Genomic DNA, 21,445 nt, shown 5'->3' with positions numbered 1-21,445 from the left:
TCACGTTCCACCCAGTGAAATGCACCTCCGACCGGAGCTTTATAATTCTTCGTGGTTTTGTTGCAGGTTGCCTGGATTCCTAACGATGGGAGTGTTGGTTCTTTGTGGCCGGATGGGCATGTAGAGGCCGGAAGGATGACAGCAAGTTACAGACACGCTATTGAAGAAATCCGATAACATCCAGTCCAACTGTCAACACCACCTTACCTGTCCAACCTTTGACCACTAGGATCTGGCTGCGGCTTTGGCCCCGCCCACGGGACGGTGCATGCATATGATGCCCACACGGGGGTGCTGTCTAGTCTTTTCCCATGGAATCATCTTTTTTTTGCCCATTAAAGATGTCCAGAAGGTGTTGTAAGTACTGATCTATGAGTTCATGACTATACTGTATATTGTAAAAAATTGCTAGAAGCTACAATGGCGTTTGTAAGGCATTGATATGCAATTAAAATGCAACTGGGGCGTAAAGGGGGAGGGTCGATACACGAGATAAAAAATCTTCTCCTTTAATTCAAGGCTGAAGTTTAAATAGGTGTAATGTAAATCCTCCAGATCGTACACTTTTTTTTTCTTTTGTGGAGTTGGGATACAAATTATTTAGAGAATTAAGGAAACATGCCCACGAATCAAGAATGTCCTAAAATTCTGGAGCGTATAGGCGTACTTCATATCAAGAAGCACCAAAGTGTAGTCTTTAAGCATTTAAAGGAGTGTTTCTTGGCTTTTTTTTTCTGTTCTGTTTTTAAACTAAGGTCTGTGGGAAGGTTTGTGTGCTTCTGGGGTTTTAGTATTCTGTGTTACTGTGTTTATGTGGAAGGTTTTTTTTTTGGTTTTTGATTATCAAGAAGTATTTTGTGTTAAGCAGTGCATTTTTATGGTTAGTTTTCAAACCTTTTTAACATAATACACTTGTAAAGATATACAAATATATATATTTAAATGAGATCAAGTGAAATAAGGTTCACCGTCAAGGTGCAGCATATGATTAGACTCTGTTTAACGTGTGTTTATGTGCATGTGTTTGTATGGACATGGGATTAAACACACCACTGTTCTATTACTGGAGGTAGCAGCGGTCTGCCTCGAACTGTGTGCATATTGGAGAGTGTTTGAGAGCCCATGTGAACAGACATAGTGCTATACAATTGGCACTAAACGCTAGACGTACAGTAGTGCTGCTGTAGAGTTTGACTTTAATCATGGGAACAGAGGCTCTGTTTCATACACAGCCATGTGCAAAAAGGGAACACACACACATACACGTGCTGATCAAAACCCCATTCCCAAATCAGAATGCGCAGCAGTAGCAGTCACACACGGCCTATCTTACGGAAATACGATTGAAATTTTAGCGTGCAGAGAGAGAACTAGTCTATTTGCGTCAAAATTGCACGTGAAAGACAGCCATACGTGGGTGTGGATACAACCCCGGTCCAGTCATATCTCGAACATGCACACAATCACACCCTTGTTGGATGTTTGTGCTGTTCTCCTCATGGTGGTCTGTCATCACCCTGTCTTACACAACTGTGTTGTACTTGTAGTTCACACCGGTGATGAGTTTGTGCACTCATGTCTTAATGCTGTGTTGCGCGCACACACACACACACACACACACACAGCATGCCTATTAATCCCTCCAGCATTTCCTTGGAGTCCTATGTATATAGTAGAAAGACAGGGTTTAAGGCACTGGCTGTTCTAAATCATTGCAGCACAATTGGCCTGTTCTGATCTTGGTGACCGGCGTTATTTTCAAAATGCGTTCCTTTTCACCACACTGCAGTTCACGCACTAGATCTGAGTAGGATTTTACTAAACAGCCGCGTGTCGTGACGTTTTCTGAAACAAATCCATCCCATAAGCCGACTCGCCGATCGTGTATTTTCTAAGACGGAAGAGTTCTCAGTCTGTGTATATGCACATGTGTAGGGCTTTGGTACATATCAGCACTGTAACTCTGCACGCGTGAGTGTGTATGTGTGTGTCACCTTCATCACAAAGCCCTCTTAGTGACACTTGTTTTATCTTTTGGTTTTTGAGAGAATTGCTTCTATGCTTGGGCAAGTCAGTGTTTTGTTTTTGTTTTTTTTTTTAATTATCCTGGTATTCAAATTTTTTAAAAACCAGTTGAGAGGCTATTTTTCTGTATGTTGTCAGTTACTTTAACTCTGTAGAATCTGAAAAGAAAATACAAAATGAGGACACATTAACGGAGATAGGCTAGATAGATTTCTAGAACAGAGGTCCATCCTCCTAAAGCTGGGAACAAAACCCTGAGCCAGCACCTTCTGGCTTTCTTATCCGATCCAAGGCAAGTCCAAATATGCAGCTTAATTAATATGATGATTATGCATGTTCTCTTTTCTTGGTGAATCTTTTCTCCGCCGTGTGATTAAAATGGGAAAAATTTGTTCTTGTTGCATCTCTGACATGAAAATCCCTCCATCTGGAGATGATGAATAGGTGATGTACCATCTTTAAAAAAAAAAAAAAAAGGAAAAAAAAAGAAAAAGTAATAACAAACAAAAAAAAAAGGAATCGATAACTCAGCTTTGTATGCTCCCCTCATTGAGTAAATCTCCTGCATTGTAATGGTATACTATCGGGCTACGTATATGAATGCTGGATTTTGCATGATCATACATTTAATAAAACCATCAACTGACAACCACTGAATGCTCCAAGATTTTCATTGGTGTTTTTGTAATTACTAAAACCTGCATGTCTAATAAAAAGGCCATTTCAGCATTTGCTGCCAAGTGTTTTCCAATAGCATTTATGAAAATTAAGGAACTAAAGTACTGGCATATACAAATCAATTAATGGACTTTTAAGAATAAATTATTTTTAATTATGTGGCAGTAGGATGCATTCGTCTGCCCAAGAAGCGTTCCAGTTGCTGCCCAAGTCGTTCATATTCTCTCACACACACGCTTGCTTCCTCCATCTACCTGTCAGTACATAGTGTACTGTCTGTAGCTCCCAGAGGAACGGAGCAGACTTATTTAAGGGCTGCTCTTGCTGCCTAGAGCCCTAACATGGAGCCTGAGTCTCTCGTTTCGGCAAGTGATTAATCAAACTTATTCCTCTCTGCGCTCCTCCTACTGTACCATCTGATAAAGCAAAGCACAGAGAACGCATCCAGTCTCCTTTCACTCCACACACAACAGGAGGAACTGGAAGCCGACACACCTGAGTGCCTTTATTGTGTGCATTTATTTGCAGATGTGCATTTTTACCTGATTTAAATTTGACCCAAGAAAAAAAAAAAAAACAGAATATACTAGTGTTGATGCACAGTACAGCCACTGCAACTGACTTTCACTTATTTGCACAAACGCAATCTCTCTCTCACTCACACACACACACACACACACACACACACACCCTGACTCCCTCATTGGTACGACTCTCAGACACAACACAAAGTTACCTCATTTGAACCCAGCAGTTTAGTTTGGCGCGGTTAGAGATGGCAAGTCACGTCGGAAACACTGCTGACCTCATTACATTAAACACTGGAACAAAACCATATCTGGTCATCAGCACAGGTTCAACGTTCTTCATACACTTTTTTTTTTTTTCATGTGCTAATTGAGTTGGTCGTGTAGCTGCCTGCGACTTATCAGGCTGGGAAACATGCTAGTCAATCAATCAATCACTGATCCCAAAACTCAACTCGGTTTATAGTTCAAACACTCCTATTTCATTTCTTTTGAAAGTCCAAAATAAAACGCTGAAAAGTGCAATGGCCTTATAGACTCCGGCCCTGGAATGTTTTAGTTCAGTGGTATGAAGCTGGTTGTGAAACAGTCAGAATCTAATCCTGATGCTCACAGATCAAGACAATTTGAAACATCAGCAAACGTCCGAAATCTTAGATGGCACACACTCAAGTACTTCTCTGCTTGGCAGAATTAAAAAAAAAAAAAAAAAGCTCATTATGACCAGCCTGTGAATTTCTTCACATCCACTTTGCTAAGTGTTTCTAAGTTTCTAAGATGCTCATCTCATTAGCTGAAAAATTCATTGTGAAACACCATTTCCCACAATGCAATTAATGAGCTTCTCTGTCAGTTATCCAAAATACAACTAACTAGCTCTTATGTCTTCATCTTGGTTATTAAATAGGTGTAGAGTCCTCGTCAAAATGTACAAACTCTGATTCTCAGCTCCCTTTTAAAGCTGGAGCTCAGCTCTCGCACACACGCACACAGAAGGTGTCCACTTGTCCTGGTTGGACTTGGAGTGTGTGTGTGTGTGTGTGTGTTGGGACACTGGGAGAATCGAATGTCCTCTGTCCTGCAGTGACACAGCCTTGTGTGCTGTGGGGTGGAGCAGGGATCGCTGTGGGCTTCTATTCCTCATTGTGCTTCTTGGTGTCAGCTCCAGCCGGCGTTGTGGAGATCATCTCGGAGCCAGCTGGGCAGAGGCTGCCCCAAGCGCTTCAACAGCCTCAGCAGCTCCACATTCTGCTCTCGGTAATGCTCCGACAGAAAGGTCCAAGACTACACACGAACACGTGCACATGAAGAAGAACAGGTCACAGCAACGATGAAACATGCTGATTCTCTAGCACAGGTGTATTTTGGGATAGAAGGTGTGTGCAATAAATCTTGATATAAATAGATGGAGATGCGAGTGTCCTGCACTGTACCAGGTTTCTGTTCTACTTTCCGAGTAGAGCCGCTTGCTGTTCTATTCCTGTGTTTAAAGCTGCGACATTTTAATAATGAATAAATACAATTACAAGCAAGTTTTTTTTTTTTCCCCCCTTTCCAGAAAGCCATAAGTCTACATGATAAATTACCAGTGTAATTAAAACTTGTATTTATTACATGACCCTAGTTCTCAAGCAGTCCCGTTTTCTTATGACCTGATTAATGCAGTTCGGTTCTCAGACCTTTTCAAAAAATGAATAAATGAGTTAGTGTAATAAAACGGTCATGGTCCATATTAATGTCTGCTTAAAAGCTTCCTAGTCCTGAGGTGGATATTAAATATTTATGCAGGATAAGTGGAAATTACCTCTGGGCTCATATCGGGGTATTTCCTGCCTTTGCTCTTGCCCAGGCAGCGCGTTCGGCCTGCATCCAGTCTCTGACACCAGAAGCCTTTACTCTCATCAAATCTACACACACACACACACACGCGCAATAAAATGGGTTTCGATGATGCCTAAGGAGAACACACAGATTTAAAAGTGTGATGAAAGTGAAAAGATTTCACAGTAACAGTAATGGCTGTTCTTACGTGAGTGCCTGAGTATAGTTGAAGTAGGGTGTAACACCCAGAAACTTCTGCACACTGTCCATCACCTGCACTGGCTTGGACCGCAACTGGAGTCCATCAACAATCAAAAGCTACAAACAAACCAGCAAAAGGCAAGTCACAAAAACCAACCATCACTGTTATTGTTCAGTCGCTGTTTAAGGTGACGACAAAACTAACCGAGCAGTTTGTCATTTTTAGAGCCCTCTTCTGCCTCCCTGTGAGACAAATCACAAACTGCATACACACTAATAATCCAGGTCAGCCATCACACTATTTTATGTGGCCATTTACACTACGTTCACACTGCAAGGCTTAATGCTCAATTCCGATTTTTTTGTGAAATCCGATTTTTTTGTGAGGTCGTTCACATTAACAAATAAATGCGACTTGTATGTGATCCTCAGTATGAACGCAAAGCGACCTAAAAGTGTTCCGCATGCGCATTGCAGGATACGACGACGTCACACGCAGTGAGCATGGCCAGTGTTTACGGAAGTAACCTAAAGTTTCCTGTGTATGACAGTAGCCAGCATGGAGTACCTGGCGATGATGCAGTTGTTGTTGCGACGGAGCCAGAACATGCACAATAGCCTGATGTTAAGGAGGAGGTTGAGAAGGAAGAGGGCAAGGGTTTTGGCTCAGGCGTTCTGCGGGGTAGTGACTGCAACCTCCGTTCAAAGGAACGTGTCATGCGCCATGTTGTTGTAACTTTTTTTGAGAGACCCGCCGCCTACTTCAGCGCAGAATAGTGACGTTTGTGGCTTGTTGATGACGTGTAAGTCGGATGAATGCGACCTGGCGGTTCAGACTGAAGTCGCATATGAAAAGAGCGGATAGGAATCGGAATTAGGACCACATATCCAAACGGCCTGGGTCGGATTTGAAAAAATCGGATCTGTGTCGTTCATATTGTCAATAAAAGATCGGATACAGGTCACATATGGGCGAAAAAATCGGATTTGAGTCACTTCAGCCTGCAGTGTGAACGTAGTGTTAAACAGCACGATAATATCACAAATCCAACGAAGGCTGCCTGAGTTCAAGAAATTTCATGAAATCATTTGTTCATCTCATAATTTAAAAAAATTGAATACATTTTTATAATTAAGTTATTCCACACATGCACACCATTAATGTGATATCTTTCATTTTTTCTACATCTGTATATGTAGAACAATACATAAAGAGAAAATGCTCATTTCCATCACTGGTTGAAAACAGAGACACAGAAATACGAGTGATATGGAATCATAGAAACTCTCAAATAATGATTGATTTTTTTTTTTAATGTACATATACAAGTATTGAGAGTGACTTTTTAGCAGGTAGTAACCTAAAGTCAAATCTGCTTTAAGTTCAAGTTCAAAGTGTTTATTGTCATATGCACAGTAAGGACATGTCCTCTTGCACAATGAAATTCTTACAGTAGTTTGCTGTGCACCATGAATGCCAATTACAAATAAATAAATAGGCAGAAAAAATAATACAAAGTAAAGGCAATATAGTGTAAAATAAACACAAAAACACCCAGTATAGTGTAAAATCAAGTAGACTAGAAATGCACAATATTCAACTATCTCTAGTGTTTAATAATCTCATCTCATCTCATTATCTCTAGCTGCTTTATCCTGTTCTACAGGGTCGCAGGCAAGCTGGAGCCTATCCCAGCTGACTACGGGCGAAAGGCGGGGTACACCCTGGACAAGTCACCAGGTCATCACAGGGCTGACACATAGACACAGACAACCATTCACACTCACATTCACACCTACGGTCAATTTAGAGTCACCAGTTAACCTAACCTGCATGTCTTTGGACTGTCGGGGAAACCGGAGCACCCGGAGGAAACCCACGCGGACACGGGGAGAACATGCAAACTCCACACAGAAAGGCCCTCGCCGGCCACGGGGCTCGAACCCGGACCTTCTTGCTGTGAGGCGACAGCGCTAACCACTACACCACCGTGCCGCCTGTGTTTAATAATATATACACAATACATTATTAATGTCTTCTGTGTAAAACAGATTAACTAACTACATGTTGCTTATTGTAGTTAAAAAAAAATTAAACTAGCAACGCTCCCAGTTTCATAAGGGGTGGCTGGAAAATGTAAACAGGAACATTAACTGAAGAAACTGGCCTGATCCATTCCATGGCACAAAATAGTTTTCTATTGCATCTAAGAAATCATAATTATTACAGGTCTAGGGCGGCACGGTGGTGTAGTGGTTAGCGCTGTCGCCTCACAGCAAGAAGGTCCAGGTTTGAGCCCCGTGGCCGGCGAGGGCCTTTCTGTGCGGAGTTTGCATGTTCTCCCCGTGTCCGCGTGGGTTTCCTCCGGGTGCTCCGGTTTCCCCCACAGTCCAAAGACATGCAGGTTAGGTTAACTGGTGACTCTAAATTGACCGTAGGTGTGAATGAGAGTGTGAATGGTTGTCTGTGTCTATGTGTCAGCCCTGTGATGACCTGGCGACTTGTCCAGGGTGTACCCCGCCTTTCGCCCGTAGTCAGCTGGGATAGGCTCCAGCTTGCCTGCGACCCTGTAGAACAGGATAAAGCGGCTAGAGATAATGAGATGAGATGAGATAGTATAAGGGTCAATCCATATGATATCACTGAAGGCCTCCAGACTGACCATGTCAGATTTGCTTCACACATCCAAAGATTAATGTTATTAGTCCCAATAAACAATGTGCAAAATTTCAGCCTTACACGTTTTTTAGTTTGAGATGTCTGGGCATAAGGAAGGGGGTGTGGCTTTAATTTTTCCATAAAAAAAGAGTGCTATTATTAGGCGGGAACATTTCCTGAAAGCTGGTGATTTGAGGCGGATTTAGCCAACTAAATTTTTTAAAAGGCAGCGATACGTTTAGCTGATCCCCCCTCTCTCTCTCTCCATGTGCAGCTTTTATTTGAAAAACAACAAGAGCCAAATTATTTCATTTAGGTTGATATTACGTAGGTTGGCTGAGATGCAAGTGCTACAGTGTGACACAAAAGTGTGTGCGTGCGTGTGTGTGTGTGCACGCATCAACAATGATTTTGGATTTCTGTAGCATATATATATATATATATATATATATATATATATATATATACATTTTTTTTAAATAAATGAGTAATGTATGTCCAGTGGGGTTTTTTTTTAATCAGAAATGTTTGGTGCAGATGATCTTTGTGAAGCATTTTGCATCCTATGTGTTGGTATGCGTGTGTGCATGTGTGTGTACCTGACTGGGCTGGTAATAATGGAGCCAGCGCTCTAAATGGCTGCTGTAGTATCCCGGCTGCAGGCAGCGGCGGCGTAAAGTAAGCAGCGCTGCAGGAGAAGACGAACCTGCAGAGATCACCTGCTGGAATGTGTAGTTCAGAGCCACAGGATCCCGGTGAGCCCTCTGATGCTGCACACACACAGACATGAGTGTTTGCATATGACACAAAGCAGAAGAAAGAGATAGTGATTACAAAACAAAGACTGCAGGTGTTGATGCAGAACGGCTGTGCACGCGCACACACACACACATACACACACACCTGGTACCAGGAGTACGCTCTGTCAGCTGGGTTGATGAGAATGGTTATGATTTTGGCTCTGGGCAGCAGTGCTGCAGCTCTCTTTGGGACGGCCTCAGTGTCAAAGTAATTAGCACTCTTCTCAAATAGAAAGTCTGTGCTCACATTAGAGGGCACTGGGAAAAAGTCCATGTACCTGATACAGAAGAAAAAAAAAAAAACACTCAAATTATTCCACAAGCCGGCAGAGCAATCAGACTTTTAAAAAGGGCACAATCATTCATCTCGCTCATTCATCTCATCTCATCTCATTATCTCTAGCCGCTTTATCCTGTTCTACAGGGTCGCAGGCAAGCTGGAGCCTATCCCAGCTGACTACGGGCGAAAGGCGGGGTACACCCTGGACAAGTCGCCAGGTCATCACAGGGCTGACACATAGACACAGACAACCATTCACACTCACATTCACACCTACGGTCAATTTAGAGTCACCAGTTAACCTAACCTGCATGTTTTTGGACTGTGGGGGAAACCGGAGCACCCGGAGGAAACCCACACGGACACGGGGAGAACATGCAAACTCCGCACAGAAAGGCCCTCGCCGGCCACGGGGCTCGAACCCGGACCTTCTTGCTGTGAGGCGACAGCGCTAACCACTACACCACCGTGCCGCCCTTGTGCAAAATCATTAGAATAATATAAAAATAAAACCAGTCTGCACACCACCAAGGTGAACTGGTTTAGTCTTGACTCTCGGTTGACCGTGTCAGGTGATGGGGTAATGTACTGATGCTCAACTGTAAAATCAACACAAATGGATAAGAAAAGGTCTAAGGTCAGTCATCAGGTGCCCAGTTAAGGGGAAAAAAGGAAAGAAGAAGCGGAAAAACCTGCAAAAGATAAAGGTATGCAGCTGCCATCTCTTTATGAGTCTAATAATATGCATGTAATGCAATAGGTGAGTATCACACTTGTGTTTTTTAGCCTGTGGTGCTATGCTGCTTGCTATGCTATTGCACATAGGGTGACAATATTCTGTTTTCTGTCCAAATGGTTTACATAAATTTGGATATAATTTCAGTTTCTTCATGATAATGTGTGAAGCCTGCAGCAAAAACCTAACTGGCACATTTATTCTAATAATTATCCCCCGCTGCGTTTTTGTTTCCGGGCCATATCTTTAAAACTACCTAAGATATCTTCATGAAACTTTGGATACATCTCAAGTAACATGTGAACTGTTGCCTTTTGCTTTTTTGGATTTTTGATAAAAAGGATTTTTCAAATTTTTACATAAAAAATAGATTTTGACTTAGTTTCTAAGAGCAATGTTCGTTTCCGGAGCCCAAAAGTATTCATGATACGGATTTGAAACTTGGTGTACATGTTAACAAGGTGATGTAGATGTGCCTTTTCATACTAAGAAAATTGAGAAATTTTAATTTTTCATGTTTCCATGGAAACAATTTCAGACTTAGTATCTCAGGTTAGTCTTGGGGGTAGGCTTTGTTTCCGAAGCAGAACCTGAAAACTATGAGTGGTACGGTCTTGAAAGTTGGTATATATGTTGATTAAGTAATGTATCTGTGCCTTTTGATACTAAGAAATGTGAGAAATTTTAATTTTTAGCTCACCTGGACCAAAGGTCCGGTGGGCTTATGCCATGGGTTGCTGAGGTCAGTGTAAAGAGGGTAGGGTTGGTTTCCTGCAGCAGAACTTGAAAAATGTGGCAAATAATATCTTGAAACTTGGTATAAAGTTGGTATATAGGGCGGGGGATATAGATGACTCCGTCTTCTTGTTAGATTTTTCATTTGTACATCTATACTACAAATTATTCATATTTGTCTTTGTTACTCCTTTTTGATATTTGTGTCTTATTTTTGTATTTATTATTAATATTCATGTAATTTTGAATGTTTATTTGTGTTGTTCCAAATGAAGGTGCTGAAGGTGGAGTCTGTCCAGGACACCATACAAGCTAGAACCACCACTGGGTCGACAGGCATGTAGGCCACATTTCATTTGGACTGAATGAAATGATTGGATGGGCTTTTTACAGCCCTACGGCTGCTACAGATGATGGATTTTTTTTTTTTTTTATTGTCAGAGCATTTGATTTATTCACTGCTGTCTAGAGGTAAAGAGAATTTCAAGAAATAGAACAATATACGCTTCTAAAAAATACTTACCCTATATTTAACATTAAAGTCAAGTGTATAACCCTTTTACGACTAAATCAAAGAAAATTTCTCAATTAAATTAAATGTGCTCCAACATATTCCTCCACAAAAAAAAAGAGAGAAACAACTTCATATATAAAAGTGCGTATGGTTTGGACATAATAATAATAATAATAATAATAATAATAGCTTCACAGATTCCTTATTATGTCCACACTTTCCATTTTGCATTGTAACTGGCTCCAACCTCTTTTGTTCGTCTCTGCATAAACTGTATAATATGAACAAAGAATATTTCAGTGATTGTATCAAAACAATAAGTTATATTCTATCTATATTCACTGGATATGAGCAATTGCGCACTCTGATTGGCTACTCTACTACTAGGATATCAGCTCATATACCGTGAGTACAGAAAAACAAAATGGCGGAGTGCATCAAGTCAGATACATCACTTTGCTATCAAGAATTTAACATAAACAGAAATAGCGAAAAGAATACAGTCCCCCCAAATATCTCCTGTTCTACACTCCAGCCTAGTCAGTGGCGGTAATACACCTTTGCCAATCGCCAAAAATCCTGAAAGAAGAAGAAGAAAATGGAGGAGCGTTTTGCTGAACCAACCAAGGATTAAATAAAAACTACTCGAAAACAAAACCCAAAAAAATTTAAAAAAAAAAAGGCAACAAAATATAGAATAAAAGTATTTGATGGTAAGAACATATCTTTTTTAAAATTTATTTTTCAATATTATTATCGCATTTTTCACAAATTGCTAGTCATTTCGCTGGTTTGTTTACATTCTAAGTGGAAATGTAAACAAATGTCAGACGTTTTGTATAAAGTTTTTATTTATCGAACTTGCAAAAAATAAAAATGAAAATGCTCTGTTTCTCGAAATCCAGTGAATGTGGATGGAATAAAACAGTTATTCCACTCAATCTTGTCGCACATGGCTTTATAACGGACTCAGCACGCCGCACCTCATCGGCTATCAGCTCCTTTACGACTCAATTTCACGGAATACCTTATATGCAATGTGATTTGATGGCAAAATATGCTGAAAGAATGATGTCAGTGTCTTCACCTTTTCCCAGGACCCTACTAATATATCCAACACGTTTTCTCCATTTTCTCATTTTCCTATTCTGGATCTCAGAGTAATGAAATACAGAAACAGTGAAATAGTGGAAGGGAGTCTGTAGTTACCAATCAATTCCCTGCAGGTAGTTTGATCCACTAAAGAACTGCACCTCCTCAAATGTGACAGTGCTGAATGAACTGGCAGTGATGGCAGGATGGAGGGAAAGAAATGCGTGCAGAGCAGTTGACCCTAGTGACAAAGGGAGAGTTTATAAGAAGGAAACATTCATATACGTCATTTTAACAAACGTGATGCACAATATCTCTCACAATATGCAGGTTTTCTAAAAAAGAAAAAAAAAACCTGACAGCAAAACAGTCATGCTGCATTAAAAATGTACTTATTGTTAAAAAAAAAACAATGAAAAGAAGAAAGAAGCTGTAATTGAATGTTAACATTTTATTATTTTGAAGTACACAAGTTTAATATAATACAATTATTTTATCTTATCTCATTATCTGTAGCCGCTTTATCCTGTCCTACAGGGTCGCAGGCAAGCTGGAGCCTATCCCAGCTGACTACGGGCGAAAGGCGGGGTACACCCTGGACAAGTCGCCAGGTCATCACAGGGCTGACACATAGACACAGACAACCATTCACACTCACATTCACACCTACGCTCAATTTAGAGTCACCAGTTAACCTAACCTGCATGTCTTTGGACTGTGGGGGAAACCGGAGCACCCGGAGGAAACCCACGCGGACACGGGGAGAACATGCAAACTCCGCACAGAAAGGCCCTCTCCGGCCATGGGGCTCGAACCCGGACCTTCTTGCTGTGAGGCGACAGCGCTAACCACTACACCACCGTGCCACCCCAATTATTTCATAACTGTTATAAAATGTATGTTAGAAATAGATATCTGCAGTATCTCAGAAAAGTGTGTTGTGATAATTTAATTATCTAACATAGTTTATCACAACATCAATATTATATCGGTCATATTGCCCAGCCCTAAAATTTCTTTAACATGCATAACACCTCTAAACAAAAATAATACCATTTGGATTAGACAGTGTTTTGTTGACTATTACCTGTTTTCTGGGGCCCAATAACCAGAAACTTGGGCAGCCTATCACAGGTCTTCTCTTTCGACCAGATGTCTTTATGCCTCTTATCATGACAAGGATTCTGTTGGGCAAAAAGTCTCATATGAGTCTAAATACAACCAACAGCTAACACATCCTTCAAAATATTGTTCATTCTTGACATACACAAAGCATAACACAGAGGTTGTGATATTTTCAAGGGTAAGGAGTGGAAGTGTAATAGCACACACCTGCCACAGGGGGTCTCTCTCATCAGGGAAGATGTGGAAATATTTCTCAGCCAGGCGCATGGGTGGCAGAGTCTGTAAGCGCAGGTGAGTCCAGCACTGCACAAACTTTACCAGAGACTCAAAAGTGTACAGACCCAGTCGATCGTTACCGTAGTTAGACAAGTGGGTCATGAAAATACTGACCTGAGAACAGGATAGGGAGGAGTAAAGCTTACAACAGGATTGAGGACACCTATTTATTGTACAACCCCAATTCCAAAAAAGTTGGGACGCTGTGTAAACTGTAAATCAAAAACAGAATGGGATGATTTGCATATATCAAATGTTGAAACTGAGAAATTTTATTGTCTTTCGAAAAATATATGCTCATTTTGAATTTGATGTCAGTAGCATGTTTCAAAAACGTTGGGACAGGGCCATGTTTACCATTGTGTTGCATCACCTCTACTTTTTCCAACACTCTGTAAATGTCTGGGAACTGAGGAGGCTAATTACTGTAGTTCTGAAAGAGAAATGTTGTCCCATTCTTGCCTGATATACAGTTTCAGTTGCTCAACAGTTCAGGGTCTCCTTTGTTGTATTTTGCGCTTCATAATGCGCCAAATGTTTTAAATGGGAGACAGGTCTGGACTGCAGGCAGGCCAGTTTAGCACCTGGACTCTTTTACTATGAAGCCATGCAGTTTTAATATGTGCAGAAAGCGGTTTGGCATTATCTTGCTGAAAGAAGGAAGGCCTTCCCTGGAAAAGACATCATCTGGATGGCAGCATATTGCTCTGAAACATGTATATATCATTCAGCATTAATGATGCCTTCCCAGACGTACAAGTTACCCATGTCATGTGCACTAATGCACCCTCATACGGTACCATCACAGATGCTGGCTTTTGAACTATGCACTGATAACAAGTTGGATGGTCCCTCTCGTTTTTAGCCTGGAGGACGTGGTGGTGTCCATGATTTCTAAAAAGAATTTCTACTTTTGATTCATCAGACCTCGGGACAATTTTCCACTTCGCCTCAGTCCATCATAAAAGAGCTCGGGCCCAGAGAAGGTGGTGGTGTTTCTGGATATTGTTTATATACTGTATGGTTTTAACTTGCATTTGTGGATGCAGTAATGAACTGTTTTCACAGACAGTGGTTTTCTGAAGTGTTCCTGAGCCCATACAGTGATTTCCACTACAGATACGTGTCTGCTTTTAATGCAGTGTCGCCTGAGGGCCGGAAGATCACAGGCATCCAGTGTCAGTTTTCAGCCTTGTCTCTTGCATACAGAAATTTCTCCAGATTCTCTGAATTTTTTAATGATATTATGAACCATAGATGATGTGATCCCCAAATTCTTTGCAATTTTACATTGAGGAATGTTATTCTTAAATTGTTGCACTGTTTGCCCACACAGTCTTTCACAGAATGGTGAACCTCTCCCCATCTTTACTTCTGAGAGACTCTGCCTTTCGGAGATGCTCCTTTTATACCCAATCATGTTACTGAGTGGTTGCCAATTAACCAAATTAGTGTTTTTTAACATTACACAACTTTTTTAGTCTTTTGTTACCCCAGACCCAACTTTTCTGAAACATGTCGCTGACATCAAATTCAAAATGAGCATATATTTTTTTTAAAAAACAATAAAATTTCTCAGTTTCAACATCTGATATGTTGTCTTTGTACTATTTTTTAATGAAGTATAGGGTTTCTATGATTTGCAAATCTTCACATCCTGTTTTTATTTATGTTTTACACAATGTCCCATATATATATACTAGTGCATCTCAAAAAATTAGAATACCATGAAAAAGTTCCTTTTTTTTCCATAATTTAATTCAAAAAGGTAAACTTCCATATATTCTATATTCATTACCTGTAAAGTGAAATATTTAAAGCCTTTTTTGTTTTAATTTTGATGATTATGGCTTATAGCTCATGAAAATCAGAAATCCAGTATCTCAAATTATTTGAATATTCCCTAAGATCAATCAAAAAAGGATTTACAATACAGAAATGTCCAACTTCTGAAAAGTATATTCATTTATACACTCAATACTTGGTTAGGGCTCCTTTACCATGAATTACTGTATCAATGCGGTGTGGCATGGAGGTGATCAGTCTGTGGCACTGCTGAGGTGTTATTGAACCCCAGGTTGCTTTGATAGTGGCCTTCAGCATATCTGTATTTTTGGGTCGGGTGTTTCTCATCTTCCTCTTGACAATACCCCATAGATTCTCTATGGGCTTCAGGTCAGGCAAGTTGGCTGGCCAATCAAACACAGTAATATCATGGTCAGCAAACCATTTGGTAGTAGTTTTGGCACTGTGGGTAGGTGCTAAGTCCTGCTGGAAAAGGAAATCAGCATCTCCAAAAAGCTCATCAGCAGATTGAAACATGAAGTGGTCTAAAATCTCCTGGTAGATGGCTGTGTTGACTTTGAACTTGATAAAATACAGTGGACCAACACCAGCAGATGACATGGCACCCCAAATCATCACAGACTGTGGAAACTTCACACTGGGCTTTAAACACATTGGATTCTGTGCCTCTCCACTCTTCCTCCAGACTCTAGAACCGTGATTTCCAAATTAAATGCAAAACGTACTTTCATCTGAAAAGAGGACTTTGGACCACTGAGCAACAGTCCATTTCTTTCTCTCCTTACCCCAGATAAGACACTTCTGACATTCTCTCTGGCTCAGGAGTAGCTTGATATTAGGAATGCGAAAGTTGTATCCCCTTTCTTGAAGATGTCTGTTCGTGATGGGTCTTGATACACTGACACCAGCCTCAGTCCACTCCTTGTGAAGCTCTCCCAAGTTCTTGAATCAACTTTTCTTGACAATCCTCTCAAGACTGCGGCCATCCCTGTTGCTTGTGCACCTTTTCCAGCCACCCTTTTCAGCAATGACCTTTTGTGGCTTACCCTCCTTGTGGAGGGCATCAGTGATCATCTTCTGGACAACAGTCAAGTCAGCAGTCTTCCCCATGATTGTGGTTGTGTGTACTGAACTAGACCGAGAGATGCACTGTGTTCATACTGTTTTACTCAAACTCGAAATGAAATATTCGAATATTTTGAGATGGGTTTTTTTATGTTTTTGTACTGTATGCCATACTGATTAAAATAGAAAAATGCTTGAAACATTTTAGTTTATGTGTAATGAGTCTATAATATATAACATTTTCACTTTCTTAAATAACTGATGGAAAATATTGAACTTTTTCACAATATTCTAATTTTTTGAGATGCACTAGTCACTAGTGCATCTCAAAAAATTAGAATATATATATATATATATAATGTGTGTGTGTGTGTATGTATGTGTGTGTGTGTGTGTGTGTGTGTGTGTGTGTGTGTGTATGTATGTATGTATGTATGTCTGTGTGTCTGTCTGACCGGATTGAGAAGCACAGTAAGGAACAGCTCTCCACCCCGGATGCTTTTGTCCAGTTCTTGAGGGCCTCCTGGGTAATCCTTATAGAAGATAGTGTGTGTGAAGAGTCCACATGTTTGCCGTGGGAGAACCTGACAAAAACAACATTTAGCCTGGGTCATTCTGTGCCAGTTCAGATAGGGTTATTGCTGCATGTCTCAGATTTTGTTCATATGCCATAAATGTTCATTTAAAAAAAAAAAATAAAGTAAATTACTCTGGCTGAATTCTAACATCACATTTTCTCCTCCCTTGAAAGATATATTATAAAATGTTTTAACTGGGAAGTCATGTTTAGGATTTAATATCTCCAAAAATAATATTCCCAGCCACATGAAATTTGGCAGATATAAACACCAACATGTTTTCTGTTTAAATCCTAAGAAGTTACCACAGAAGGTCAGTTATTTTCTTCTTTGGTCCTGAGAACGGAAAAAGAGCACGCTCAGGTTATCAAAACTTCAGTCACCTACAGTTCTTTTCAAAACTATAGCAAATCAGACTATCAGAACCGGTGAACATTTTTTTTTTCCTGAGTTTAAATCTTTGACCATACTAAATAGCTCAGAGGTCGATGAGACATTTTTAGGTGCTATTAGAATATATTCTGGCCTGCTGTCAGCGTTAAAGCCAGTTGAAGTGATACAGGCACAAAGTCAACTTGACTATACATAACCAGCTCATTTCCTCCAGTCATGTCTAACTTATGTTAGCTCAGGTTAACAGCTAGTAAGTACTTTAGTGTTACAATAAGCAGATTGTTACAACCTTGAGCTGTATTTTCCAAACAGAGATTAACATGCAAGTAGAATTAAAAAAAAAAAAAAGTACATTATTTTAGTTGTAAAGAACAAAAAGAATACAATATTTATTATTATTATTATTATTATTATTATTATTATTATTATTATTACTTTCAATTATAATTTACTTGTTAATTTCTTAATATTTTATTTTTTCTTTACCTTAATTGATAATACATATTTATTTGAGTATTTATTTATATATTTATGTCCTTGTGTGTGTTATTTATTTTTTCCCCTCATCCAAGATAAACAGGCATTAATTTTGTTCATTCTTGCATATAAAAGAATATGCTTGGTGTGGCTGGGACCCTGGAAGAGTAGCAAGTAGTGAGAAAAGTGTTATTCAGTCTCCATAAAAAAACAAAACAAAAAACCCCATATCCTCCTGCTAGTACAAATAAGTAAGCAACTTAAAACAACCTTTAAGTTACACATTAGTACATCAACAGCAAGGATTGGTTGTTTTTGTTTATTTATTTGTGTGTTTGTTTATATTTTGCACATTCATTGTTTATTAAAGAGGAATTCGATTTTGGCAAACTAAAAACTGATTAATTGCTATGATCTACACAATCAGAATCAGAAATACTATTCTCGAGGGGAAATTGAGTAAACAATAGGGTTCATTCATTTTTAATTAGTCTACTTTTACTTGTTTCATAACTAATTTAAATAAAGTGTTTAATTAAATATATTTATCTAATTTATGTGTAGTATGTAATAGAAAAGAAAAGATTGTTTATCAGTAATGCTGATAATGAATATCTTCAGCTGATATTTAACGTGGGTTGTTTTTTTTTTTTTTGGCCATATGTCTTGTCTTGTCCTCTGTGCGAAACCTTTATGCCGCTGTGAATGAAGCCCCTGCGGAAACGGGCAGGTCTAAGATGAGGATACTCCTCTGTACTGGTCACTGAAATGCCCCACACACTCTTCCAGGCCTTGTATAGCTGGTTGTGTACTGGGTAAACACCCGAGTGGTGAGGGGCCACAGCATAGCCCATGTCAGTGGGGATGCCATGGTCCTACAGGCACAAAAGCACAGAAACTTCAACGTTGAAGTCAGAAAGAAAGCTAGCAAGAGTGGAGAGTAGTATGATCTGGTTTGCATAATACTGATAATTGTACTGTCATTCATTCATAATGGTATTCATCATCAAACATTATTTCATTTGTAGACCAATATTCATGCATCTGACTTCACAAGTACAGTGGTGCTTGAAAGTTTGTGAACCCTTTAGAATTTTCGATATTTCTGCAAAAATATGACCTAAAACATCATCAGATTTTCACACAAGTCCTAAAAGTAGATAAAGAGAACCCAGTTAAACAAATGAGACAAAAATATTATACTTGGTCATTTATTTACTGAGGAAAATGATCCAATATTACAGATCTGTGAGTGGCAAAAGTATGTGAACCTTTGCTTTCAGTATCTGGTGTGACCCCCTTGTGGAGCAATAACTGCAACTAAACGTTTGCGGTAACTGTTGATCAGTCCTGCACACCGGCTTGGAGGAATTTTAGCCCATTCCTCCGTACAGAACAGCTTCAACTCTGGGATGTTGGTGGGTTTCCTCACATGACCTGCTCGCTTCAGGTCCTTCCACAACATTTCCATTGGATTAAGGTCAGGACTTTGACTTGGCCATTCTAAAACATTAACTTTATTCTTCTTTAACCATTCTTTGGTAGAACGACTTGTGTGCTTAGGGTCGTTGTCTTGCTGCATGACCCACCTTCTCTTGAGATTCAGTTCATGGACAGATGTCCTGACATTTTCTTTTAGAATTTGCTGGTATAATTCAGAATTCATTGTTCCATCAATGATGGCAAGCCGTCCTGGCCCAGATGCAGCAAAACAGGCCCAAACCATGATACTACCACCACCATGTTTCACAGATGGGATAAGGTTCTTATGCTGGAATGCAGTGTTTTCCTTTCTCCAAACATAACACTTTTCATTTAAACCAAAAAGTTCTATTTTGGTCTCATCCGTCCACAAAACATTTTTCCAATAGCCTTCTGGCTTGTCCATGTGATCTTTAGCAAACTGCAGACGAGCAGCAGTGTTCTTTTTGGAGAGCAGTGGCTTTCTCCTTGCAACCCTGCCATGCACACCATTCTTGTTCAGTGTTCTCCTGATGGTGGACTCATGAACATTAACATTAGCCAATGTGAGAGAGGCGTTCAGTTGCTTAGAAGCTGCCCTGGGGTCCTTTGTGACCTCGCAGACTATTACACGCCTTGCTCTTAGAGTGATCTTTGTTGGTCGGCCACTCCTGGGGAGGGTAACAATGGTCTTGAATTTCCTCCATTTGTACACAATCTGTCTGACTGTGGATTGGTGGAGTCCAAACTCTTTTGAGATGGTTTTGTAACCTTTTCCAGCCTGATGAGCATCAACAACGCTTTTTCTGAGGTCCTCAGAAATCTCCTTTGTTCGTGCCATGATACACTTCCACAAACATGTGTTGTGAAGATCAGACTTTGATAGATCCCTGTTCTTTAAATAAAACAGGGTGCCCACTCACACCTGATTGTCATCCCACTGATTGAAAACACCTGACACTAATTTCACCTTCAAATTAACTGCTAATCCTAGAGGTTCACATACTTTTGCCACTCACAGATATGTAATATTGGATCATTTTCCTCAATAAATAAATGACCAAGTATAATATTTTTGTCTCATTTGTTTAACTGGGTTCTCTTTATCTACTTTTAGGACTTGTGTGAAAATCTGATGATGTTTTAGGTCATATTTATGCAGAAATATAGAAAATTCTAAAGGGTTCACAAACTTTCAAGCACCACTGTATGTATCATGAGTTTGGGAAATGGTGGTGTGGGTGTATGTGGTGCGTCATGCAGGTGTATGTGTTTGGTGCTGACCTGAGCAAACTGCTTGTTGAGTCTCATCTGATCTGTCAGCACGCTGACATTATGAAAGAGATGTGGCTGCATGTGGCTCCACATGTGAGGAAACCACCAGAATTCCTGCCTGTGTCTGAGCAAGGTGTTGTCACCTTCATCCTCCTCATCCGTACCTGAACAATACGTTATATATGCATATAAATGAATTAAAACATTATGACATTATAAACAAAATAAAAAAATGGAAGACTAAACTAATCTTAATCCACTATACTGTATTATGGTTAGCCACTTCTGTTAACATTAGTATTTGACGTACCTGTATGGAAGAACTTTCCTGAGAAGCCCAGGTTGAATGTGAAATTAGGTACCAGAGCACGGAGTTTGGTCTGGGTGTGAAGCAGGGCCTAGGAAAATAAATAAATAAACCTGCTGTTTTATCTCATACTGATAAACTTAATGTGACACTTGTTTAAGAGGAGCTGCTATTATAGGATTTGATACAACACTCATCAGGAATCATATTTGAAAAGGTGTTCATGGTAGATACAAAATGCAGTAGATGGAATAATGGGAGAAACAGGAGTGCATACAAGAGTTCAAATTTGAAGGCTGGGGAAGAAAAAAAAATGCGAAAATGAGACCCAAGCCCTCGAGCACAACAGCATTCTTGGGGAGGTTGAGAAATGATCTGGTTATGTGAAGAGAAACTGGCCTCATTAACCATTTCCTAGCCTCTTGTGAGAACAATAAAAGCCCTTGCACTAATAATCATCATACTTAGAATGCATCTGTCCAATCTATATTAATCACATTAATTGAATAGGTAATGTATTAATCATTAGCCATTTACTCATGGAAGATAAAGTTCAGCAAATGAAATGAAAACATATTAAACTAGTAAGCCATGCTAAAGAGGTGACAAGTTAT

General features: G+C 39.8%; 2 protein-coding genes across 19 annotated transcripts in view; one reads left to right on the top strand and one right to left on the bottom strand.

Moving 5' to 3' along the window:
• Positions 1-2,677, top strand: part of camk2g1 (calcium/calmodulin-dependent protein kinase (CaM kinase) II gamma 1) — a 179,247-nt gene extending 176,570 nt beyond the window's left edge. For all 13 annotated transcript variants that reach the window (XM_060940043.1, XM_060940037.1, XM_060940041.1 and 10 more), the window contains one exon: positions 67-2,677. The gene's annotated coding sequence lies outside the window, so the exon portion shown is untranslated. The remainder of the gene's footprint in view (positions 1-66) is intronic.
• The window catches only part of ndst2b (N-deacetylase/N-sulfotransferase (heparan glucosaminyl) 2b), a 116,777-nt gene continuing 97,807 nt past the window's right edge, over positions 2,476-21,445 (bottom strand). For all 6 annotated transcript variants that reach the window (XM_060940026.1, XM_060940028.1, XM_060940027.1 and 3 more), the window contains 12 exons: positions 20,835-20,922; positions 20,534-20,688; positions 18,478-18,663; positions 16,796-16,924; positions 13,401-13,583; positions 13,156-13,252; positions 12,186-12,309; positions 8,815-8,989; positions 8,511-8,681; positions 5,260-5,369; positions 5,035-5,137; positions 2,476-4,514 (listed from right to left, as the gene is read on the bottom strand). In XM_060940026.1, coding sequence (XP_060796009.1) covers positions 4,389-4,514; positions 5,035-5,137; positions 5,260-5,369; positions 8,511-8,681; positions 8,815-8,989; positions 12,186-12,309; positions 13,156-13,252; positions 13,401-13,583; positions 16,796-16,924; positions 18,478-18,663; positions 20,534-20,688; positions 20,835-20,922 — 1,647 coding nt within the window. In that variant the 3' untranslated portion in view covers positions 2,476-4,388. The remainder of the gene's footprint in view (positions 4,515-5,034; positions 5,138-5,259; positions 5,370-8,510; positions 8,682-8,814; positions 8,990-12,185; positions 12,310-13,155; positions 13,253-13,400; positions 13,584-16,795; positions 16,925-18,477; positions 18,664-20,533; positions 20,689-20,834; positions 20,923-21,445) is intronic.

The sequence above is a fragment of the Neoarius graeffei genome, chromosome 14 (genome assembly GCF_027579695.1).
Source record: "Neoarius graeffei isolate fNeoGra1 chromosome 14, fNeoGra1.pri, whole genome shotgun sequence".
Lineage (NCBI taxonomy): Eukaryota > Metazoa > Chordata > Actinopteri > Siluriformes > Ariidae > Neoarius > Neoarius graeffei.
This window is presented reverse-complemented; position numbering and strand designations above follow the sequence as displayed.